Source organism: Gymnoscopelus braueri (genome assembly GCF_963280865.1).
Source record: "Gymnoscopelus braueri genome assembly, chromosome: 3".
In the NCBI taxonomy this organism is placed as follows: Eukaryota; Metazoa; Chordata; class Actinopteri; order Myctophiformes; family Myctophidae; genus Gymnoscopelus; species Gymnoscopelus braueri.
Window position 1 is genome coordinate 3,790,701 of NC_137612.1, and position 10,130 is coordinate 3,800,830.

The 10,130-nt window shown below is 39.1% G+C and overlaps 1 protein-coding gene across 1 annotated transcript; it reads left to right on the forward strand.

Moving 5' to 3' along the window:
- Positions 1-1,177: 1,177 nt before the first annotated feature.
- Positions 1,178-9,778, forward strand: LOC308082976 (monoacylglycerol lipase abhd6-A-like; the record flags this gene model as incomplete). The annotated part of the gene is made up of 10 exons (XM_080425055.1): positions 1,178-1,276; positions 3,734-3,861; positions 4,419-4,578; positions 4,784-4,897; positions 5,103-5,235; positions 5,701-5,852; positions 6,839-6,892; positions 7,897-7,951; positions 8,782-8,882; positions 9,602-9,778. The coding sequence occupies exons 2-10, from the start codon at positions 3,743-3,745 to the stop codon at positions 9,776-9,778; spliced, it is 1,065 nt and encodes a 354-aa protein (XP_080281181.1). The 5' UTR covers positions 1,178-1,276; positions 3,734-3,742.
- Positions 9,779-10,130: the final 352 nt, after the last annotated feature.

The following is a 10,130-nucleotide window of genomic DNA, read 5'->3' on the forward strand; positions in this document are numbered from 1 at the left end:
TATTTCAAAAAATTCTAATGGTAGCCAATATGTCCTAAGTAGGCTGAACGTTATAGAGTTGGAACGGAGTTTCTATCTAAAAGTATGAATTTCTCCATTGAAATGAATGGGAGTTTTTTAGAAGTAAAAAGTGAAATATCTCTAAAAGTACAAATTATTTCAAAAATTCAAATGGTAGCCGACATGTCCTGAGTAGGCCGAACGTTGAAGAGTTGGAACGGAGTTTGTAGCTAAAAGTATGAAGGACTAGTTAGCCGTCAAAAAACGGTGTTGACAATAACAGTAGTGTGATCGCTTGACAATAACAGTAGTGTGATCGCTTTAGCGATCCCACAATAAATGTATATGTAGGCTACAGTAAACAGTTGTGTGTGTGTGTGTGTGTGTGTGTGTGTGTGTGTGTGTGTGTGTGTGTGTGTGTGTGTGTGTGTGTGTGTGTGTGTGTGTGTGTGTGTGTGTGTGTGTGTGTGGGGTGGGGGGCATTTCTGATGTTATAGCTTGGAGATCTTTCTACAATTTCTAGGACCAGTTACAAATTGCAGACAGGTGCTCTTTTATGGCAGTTCTTCTGAAGGAGGGTAGGCCTAAGGAGTCACACTTTTTGTTGTCTGTTGGTAGGGCATTCCACATGTTGGTGGCATAGCAGTAGCACAAATTTAACAGCGTGTTTGTGCCGAATCTGGGTTGAACGAGATCAGTGGAGCTCCATCTAGTGTTGTGCATGTGTGTGTCTCTCAAGACGCCTGTCCAGCCAACACACAAGTGGAGGTGGAAAGAACAGAAACTAATGCTCCTCAAAACAATGGGTTTGGGGATCTGTTGGGAATTGACTACATGAAACTGGCACCTGCGCGTGCAGTCTCAATGTTTGTAAACAAGAAACCTGTTTGACAGATACATTTTGGGTATCCCTGATCCCTTGAGTATCTAGAAGACCATCAGGCCCATTGCAAGCTGTTGTAGCCTACTCTGTCCTCTACCCTGAGCCATCCCACCTTAGCATAATGAGCAAGGGTTAGGTGAATTCTATTGTGAGGCCAAACCAGTTTGTTTTGAGATGCCTGAAGCTTTGTTTTTATAAATACCATGACCATGAGGTTCATGCATAGTCTAAATGACATTGGATAAGTGCTCCAGCTACAGTGTTCTCAGACAGTGTATTCCTACTTACCAAGGAGGAGATCCTGTTCAAAAATCTTGTTCTTTGGTTGACTTTCCTGATTACTTTTGTTGCCATTTTTTCACTGGAAAGATTGTCCTCTAAAATACAACCCAGGTAGGTCATTTATTCTTTCCTTGTAATAACATTGTCACCCACTTTGAACGTGAAGTCTTTGGCCTTGCAGAGGTTAATTCTTGACCCCAAAAAGAATGGATTCAGTTTTGCCCAGCTTGTAGAGCAGTTATTTTCTAAACAAATTGAAGAATTTGGTATAATTATGTTTGTCTTTTGTTCAAGTTGAACAATTTGAGGGGGAATTACCAGCGGCCTCTCTAACTTTGGTCTAGTCCTAATTTGGCTCACAGGCTCAGTTTTCACTTTACTTTTGTTTTGGTGAGGAATTAGCAAAACATTATAATAATAAGAAAGAAAGAAAAGTCCAAAAGAAAGAAGACAGGTGAGAAAGAAAACATTATTATCTGTATATGAGTGTGCATGTATGTGATTATGTAGGCCATGTAATTATACTGCTCTGTTCACTGTCTTTGCCTTAGTGATTTTTGTCTGCATTAAATTATTAATTATTAAATTATTAGCAAGGCTCTGTAGCTTGATGCCAGCGATCAGACAACTATATGACATTGATGAAGAGAGTGATCATGCTAACATGGCAAACAACGAGTACACAGTAAAGTCCTCAGTGTTCATTTAATTCTGAGGGCTTTATTGCTGAAATAAAATGTGTTGAAAATGACCTTTTGTCTTTGAATAATGCCATGCACGAAGACTCTTGAACTACAGCTGTACAGATGTATAGTATTCTGCAGGTCAAAGAGTAATAGACTCAATATAATAATAATAATAATCTATTTATATATCACTTTTCTGAACAGACGTTACAAAGTACTGTACAAAATCACACAGGTTAAAATGGCAAAAAGGAAACATACAAGGGCCACAAAATACATAGCATATAGGAGTGCTTAAAAAAACGGGTAACATAAGAGGAACTAGTACAAAATTCAGCAGATTATAATTCATAGCAATACAACAACAACCAAAAAGATAATATAGCGAGAGGATGGTTTAGTAAAAGGCTTTTCTTAACATGAAGGTTTTCAGAAGCGATTTAAAAGATGCGATAATGTCAGCTTGCCGAAATGACTTGGGTAGGGCATTCCAAAGTCTGGGGGCTTGGACAGCCAACGCCCGGTCACCCTTTGTCACCATGCAGGTGTGTTGTGGGGACCTAGGAGAATAAATGAAAACTTGTATTGTGAGGGAAAAGAGTGTGGCAATTTGTAATTTTGGCATTTAGCAGACATTCTTATCCAGAGCTACTTAAAAGATGCAACCTACATAGGTATATTGGTGATATGCTTTATCAGACACTTTTTCCTGTTAAAGTACCAGTGAGTTTTGTAAAGTTTTTTGATTTTTGATTAGATTTATTTGAAAAGCAAAAACCACTTGCAGTTCGAGGATTACCCAAGAAAGTTATTTCCGTTGAGGTCCTCTCACATATAACGGACAATAAGTTAAAAATACATTACAGTACAAAAACACATGTAACTTAGGCAACAATACAAAACACATGTAACATACACAGTACATACATACAAACAAGTGCTCCCCTATCTTTCCCTAGTCTAATGACCCTCTATAGGGGAACTTTTTCTAATAGACATGCTTTAGTCTTCTGCTTAAAAGTCCTCAGATTGGTTGTCAGTTTGACACTAGATTTGAGGTCGTTCCACTGTGTGGCTCCTATGTAAGTAAATGATTCTTAGCCAACTTTACTTTTAAAAGCCGGATGGCTCACATCTGCTACACTGGCTCTGGTTAACATTGTAAAGTCGAGAATCTTTAAGAATAAGAAATGTAAGAATTGTCCTGTCTGCTCTTGTCTGCATTAGTTTTCTTTCTTTTTTAATAATTTGTCACGCTCCGCCCCTCAGCCCTTGGACTTTGAATGCCCTTATATGGTTTTGGACTCTTTAGAGCTGTTCTCTAGACCTGTTTAGGCCTCTATTCTGTTGTATCGTTCCAATTGTATTTCTGTTATGATGTTGCTGCCTTTGCCTTGATGTTGCGTATCTTATTTTGTAGTATTGTTTCCTGTCTGCCTTGTTTGCTGTTTCCTGTCTTGTCTCACCTACCTTTGATTAGTTTTGTTCTCCACAGTCCACCTGTGTCCTGTTGTACCCCAGCCAATCCCTGTGTTGATTTGTCTTGTGTTCACCTGTGTCCAGTTAACCCTGTGTCTATATATTCCCCTGTTTGTTCAGTCCCTTGGCAGTTTGTTGTTTAGTGTCAAGTGAGTTATGTACTGTGTTTTGGCTACAAGCCTTGCTGTATTTTGAGTCCTTGTTTTGCCATCTCCATTTTATGGGAAGTTTAAGTTGGAAAATAAACCTCCTGAACCTTAATTCTTGCTGTCTGTCTTACTGCATTGGGGTCTGAACTTGCACCCTGACATAATTCACTTAATTATTTGCTTATATTATGCATTTACTACTACTAATAATCATTATTATTATTTAAAAAATCCACTGTGTGTTTTTCTTAAAGGAGACTGGAATGATGGACTTGGATGTGGCCAAAATGTTAATGCTAGCAGGAAGTACCCTTGTGCTCCTCTTCCTGGGTTTCATCACCATAATGTTCTGGCCTGCTGTCATCCTCAAGGTTTATAACTGGTAATACACACTAGTAGCATAAAATAATTACTGTATCCCCTGTATACATAGACCGTCTCCCTCACAGCTCAGCCAGTTAGCTCTCAATGTTGATGATAACCACTTACACTCATGCAGGAGTAATTTGGAGGTGGACTTTGATTAGACAGTAAAATAGGCCTCTTGGAAGATGGATGGCCCCATCAGACACACACGCATGCAATTTCACACACCGCAAGCACACACTCATTTTTATTTATTTAAATGGATTTTCAGTTTAAGACAACAATCCAAATAAAGAAATTGAAATTGTGTGTGTGCTTGTGGTGTGTGAACTTGAGTGCGTGCGTGTCTGATTGGGCCATCCATCTTCAGAGGCCACACACACACTCACTCACTCACTCACTCACTCACACACAACATTACAGTCAGCCAATTATGGTGTTGACAAACAATATTCCTGTGATCCTTGAAAAATCTGGGAAGGAGGAAGTGGCAAATCCAGAACCAACTTCTAGATAAGTAGTGATCAGTACAACTGAATGCTCTTCTCTTCTCTTCTCTTCTCTCTGTTGTAGGTATTCAAGGCGGAGGCTGGGTCTGAAAGTAGACTATGCTTATTGCGGGAAGTACAGGTTCTGTTATTCCCACCGTGGAAAGCCAGGGGGAACCACACCTTCACTCCTGCTGCTGCATGGCTTCTCATTAAACAAAGACATGTGGGTCCATATTGTCAAGGTATATCACAGACGCGACCACGCACCCATAACAATTTTACAGTTTTGCCATTTAGCTGTTGCTCTTATCCAGACCGACTTAGAAGTGCAACATCAGAGTAAATAACATGAATTCTGTGCAAAGAGAACATTGTGGTTCTAGGAAACTAGTTAAACATCAAACCTACAGGAGTTGGAGTACTAATAATGTTTGTTTTTGTGTACAGTACCTACCAAGGAGCCAGCATGTTGTGTGTGTGGACATGCCTGGACATGAAGGGACCAGCAGGACAAATGCTGAAGATTACTGCATAGAGGGACAAGTCAAACGTATACATCAGGTGTGTGGGTGTGGGTGGGTGTGGGAAGGTGGGCAATGTTTCTCTCCCTTCCTCTTTCCCTCCTTTGACTTTATTTTCATTATTATTTTTTCACATTATTTCATTATTATATTATTAATAGTATTATTCATATTATTATGGTCCTTGTTGTTGTTTTAGTACACATAGAATAGAATAAAGTTAAGACACATGTTTGTCTCTGTAGTTTGTACAGAGCGTCTGTCTAAACAGACGTCCATTCCACCTGGTCGGTACGTCCATGGGGGGGAACGTAGCGGGGGTCTACGCTGCCCGCTTCTCCGCTCACCTGTCAGGAGTCACCCTCATCTGTCCTGCAGGTACAGTAATACCCCAGACAGCCCACCTGTATTGACTCACCTTTATATCTATCAATCAGTTATTCAGAAAGACAATAATTTTTAAGAATGTGGCCTCGCTGGCCTGGATGTGAAGTTTGACTCTGACTTGTCCTTTGATGTTCAAGTGTGTGCACAATCATGCTTCTTCCAACTGAGAAACATTGCTACAGTAATATTGAGCCATTCTTATTCATTGCAGACCTTGAAAAGATCATCCAAGTTTTCGTCACGCTTAGTTTTTGGATGGGTATACATAACATAATTACATATATACATAAATAACAATAATAAAAGGGGAATTAATTTAAAAAAATTGGGTGGGGGGGGGGCTCACACTATGATTGTACTCCCAGGTGTGACTGTATATAATTGTGGCAGTTAAAAGGAGGAGCCATTTATTGCATTAAATGTAATGAATAGCTGCTTTCTTGTATTTTCCCCCAGGGTTGGTGTTGCCCACAGAGAGTGTGTTTGTGAAGAGACTGAAGGAGTTAGAGAAAAGTCAGAATGTGGAAGATATTCCTCTGATCCCATCCACACCGCAAGGGATGGAAGACATGCTGAAACTCTGCTTCTGCTTCAAAATTCCTCAACAGGTACAGTACTACTACAGTACTACTATAGTACTACTATAGTACTACTATAGTAGTACTATAGTACTATAACTACCACCACCTCACTGGTACTCCTAGTACATCTACTACTCTGCCATTTAGATCTGCCATTTAGATCTGCAATTTTCAAAACGTCTTGAACGAATTGGAAGAATTTGGAATATTTTAACAACTCAAATCTTGTATGAGGGTTCCTAGAACAAAATATTTTCAGATGGGGGTCCGTAGCCAAATACATATTACTTTGGGGGTCCTTGAGATCATTTTACTTGACGATTAAATGTAATACAAATAATTGATATAAATGATTTAATTTTGTTTTTGGTATTGAATAATTCGAACATAATTATAAATAAAATGTCTGTCTGCCTTTTAGGCTTTGTCCACTACGATTGCACAGGGCAGATATGACAAATAACGTAAATATATAAAGTAATGACTGACATTATTTAATAATTGTATCCTACATTAAAATGGGCTAATGGGAGGGCCGATGGGCGGACGGACCTCTGACGTCACTCTGACTCTGTTCCCAATGCAGCTACGCCCAAATATGGAGTGTGTTGTCTAACCTCAATGTGTCGTCATGGCATCAGTCAGCTCCATATATGGGCACACAAGGGGGCATGCCCATAATATATATATTCCAATATAGACATATACTGATGACATCAGGGATCTCCATATATGGGCATAAAAGGGACAAGGACTGACAGATACAGATATCTCCATATACAGGATGGGCATAAAAAAACGAGTATGCAAAAATAATTGCGATTATCCCAAATAATTGTGATTAGACGATTATGTAAGAATTGTGCCAGGCCTATTTACAGCATTATGTTTACACAGAGCAGTGTGTTTACAGAACAGTGTTCACACAGAGCAGAGTATTATATTTACAGAGAAGTTTGTTTAAAGTGCAGTTATAAATTATGTTGACATTATGTTGCTGTTTGCTTCTACAGATTATACAGGCACTCAGTGATGTATGGATCCCCAACAATGCCTTCTACAGGAAGGTACAGTATTACTACAGTAGGCTACTACCACTTGGGCATGTAACGGTATGCCGTATTACGGTATTACCCGCGGTATAAACAGCTCACTGTATTTATTTATTTATTATTTTATATGAAAAAATTGCTATCTTGCCCACACACGTATGAGAAAGCACATAGCTGTTTCTCAGACCACCCACTATGCCAATTCCGTTTGGTAGAGCGCGCCTGCAATGGCAACAGATTCTCACTCCTAATTCTCAACAAATCTCTGTGATTCAAATTTTCCAATAATCAACAGAAGTGAGAGTGTCAATTCCTTGTGTCAATTGTGTTTATATAAGATGTTAGTCTATTCAAACACAATGATTTGTGATGTGCGATGCCATTCACTCCGAACCACACACTTAAGTTTAATTAATCCATTGCGCAGGAAATAAAGAACGGATTACAATAATTTAACATTCTCTATAATCAGTCACATACTGGTGATACTTATGTCTATCAAATGTGTTTTTTTTTAAAGGCAATCAAAGGTTAGAGCTTATAATGCAAGGGTCGGGTAGTTATCCGACATTACATAAGCGGCGCCTCGTGCGGCCACAGAGTCAGCACACCGGCACTTGTGAATTAAGTGATTGTGAATGTGATTGTCATTACAATTTTACTGTAATCCACAAAAGTGTGACTGTTAATTCCTTGTGTCAATAAGTTGTTTTTATCAGCAGTTGCCTGTTAAGCTAATCAAAGACAAATAAAATGTTAATCTGCGTTTGCTATAATTAATCTAGAATATTGAATTAATCTAGAATATAAGCAATTGCTGTAATTTAAAGTTCTCTATAACCAGCACCAATGTGTGAGTGATAAATATTATTTTATTCCAAGGCAATCGATGTAAGACAATTCGGGCTTCCTCTTCCATGGGCAGAGAGGGAGAGAGCGTAAGATTGCACTGGGCATAAGGCATAGTGTTCTTAAAGGCATTCATTTCATAGGCTAATAAAATATATGTTTTCCTACAGATTCTACAGGGACTCATTGATGAACGGATCCCAAACAATGACTTCTACAGAGAAAGTGAGTGCTACTTCTTACTAGTACTACTACTACTACTACTGTTATTACTTCTTATACTGCTGTTACTACTGGCATTGCAACTAGTCTTACCCGCACCATTATATAGGTCATCCAGAATTCTGCTACTGCAGAATCTTTTTTTGAAATGTTTCATTTCAAAAGAAAATAATGTTTCACAGAAATGAGAGACGCCATGTAATTACGCAGAAAGGTTTGGAAAAGTACAATCTACTTAATGTGTACAGGAAAGAAAATACAGCACAAGCAGTGTTGAAAAGACAGTGGAACCTATCACCCACTCACTATCGGGATGCAAACTGTTGCTATAGGGGAAAGAGAGGGTGTACAATGAATCACTAATAAACGTCAGTGCTGGTACATGGCAGCACAAGTCTATGGTTAGGTAGTTGACTCCTGTTGAGTTGTTCAACTTAAAATTCTAACAAGGTGATGTGTGTGTAATAGTAAGACAGAGGTCCGGGCAGGGAAGAGGAAATTATGTTCAGTTGCATTTTAAGGATCTATAGTTGTTTACAGTATCAAAAATGTAAATCCAGAATTGAATATTTTCACCATGAATTCCTGGGGAGCCTGATAATACAGTAATATACTAAATGCTGTAATACTGCTGCTACTATATATTCCCGGGAATCCACAGTTAATGTGTGTGTGTGTGTGTGTGTGTGTGTGTGTGTGTGTGTGTGTGTGTGTGTGTGTGTGTGTGTGTGTGTGTGTGTGTGTGTGTGTGTGTGTGTGTGTGTGTGTGTGTGTGTGTGTGTGTGTGTGTGTGTGTGTGTACTTCTATGTGTTTGTGTGCATGGGGCGGTCAGTGTTTCTGGAGATTGTAGGAGGAAAGTCTCGTCATTCTCTCCAGGACAACCTGCACCTGATCACAGCACCCCTCCAGGTTATCTGGGGGAAACACGATCAGGTAACAAAAAACTCTCCATATGTTCCGCTCCCTGTTTTAAAAACTAAAAGTACCTTAATAAATAGTTCAATTATATCCAGCAATGAGCCAAACAGAACCTGCCAGTATGTGTAATAATCTATCTAGTTGACCAATGAGTTTATGAAGGACACAACTATATGCCTTACATTTCCTAATGTGCATCATGATGCATGTTAGACTTGCGTTTCTTGCTTTAACCAATTTAGCTTCTTTATACAATAAAGAATTGTCAAACATCACTTCCATGAGGTTGTTGTTCTCAGCAAAGATCATAGGCAATGAACGTGGCATCATATTCCTTGTAGGAGTCACAGTTTATATCATGTTCATTCTAATACTGATTAACACAAATGGAGTTTTGCATTAATATAGAATAATACCACCAAATAATACACAAATCAGTCAGGTTGGGAACCCATAGGTTTATGCATATTTCTCCTTGTTGTATTTAGTGTTGCTTGAATATTATGATCAGTAGGGTTTGACTGTAGCTGAAAACAAGTAAATTTCCGAGGATAGTATATTCTTTCCTAGGAATGAAAATGTAATTTGTTTTTGAAAAATATTAAACCCTAGTTCATACAAGGAATGTGTTTTGCCGAGACAGTAGCTACATGGAAGTCAACAAGACAAAATTACATTATATAACATTGTCTGACAGCAGAAAATAACTGTTTTATCTCTATCCACATCTACAGGTAGTTGATGTTTCAGGAGCGTCTGTGTTGCAGGAGGTCCACCCTGAATGTCAGGTGACACTTTTGGACAACTGCGGTCACTCTGTCGTCTTGGAGAGACCCCGGGAGGCTGCTCAGCTCATCATGGACTTTCTGTCTGCCCGTGAAGTCAATGGCAACCCCATGAAATTGGTCTGAGATTTTTAATTTCAAGAAGAACAAAATACATAATAGAGAAATTGGATGACTCACTCAACTCACTCACTCACTCAACTCACTCACTCACTCACTCACTCACTCACTCACTCACTCACTCACTCACTCACTCACTCACTCACTCACTCACTCACTCACTCACTCACTCACTCACTCAACTCACTCACTCACTCACTCACTCACTCACTCAACTCACTCACTCACTCACTCACTCACTCACTCACTCACTCACTCACTCACTCACTCACTCACTCACTCACTCACTCACTCACTCACACTTTGATTCTGGCACACACACCCTAAAAGAAACTCTTTTACTGTCGCTTTATGTATA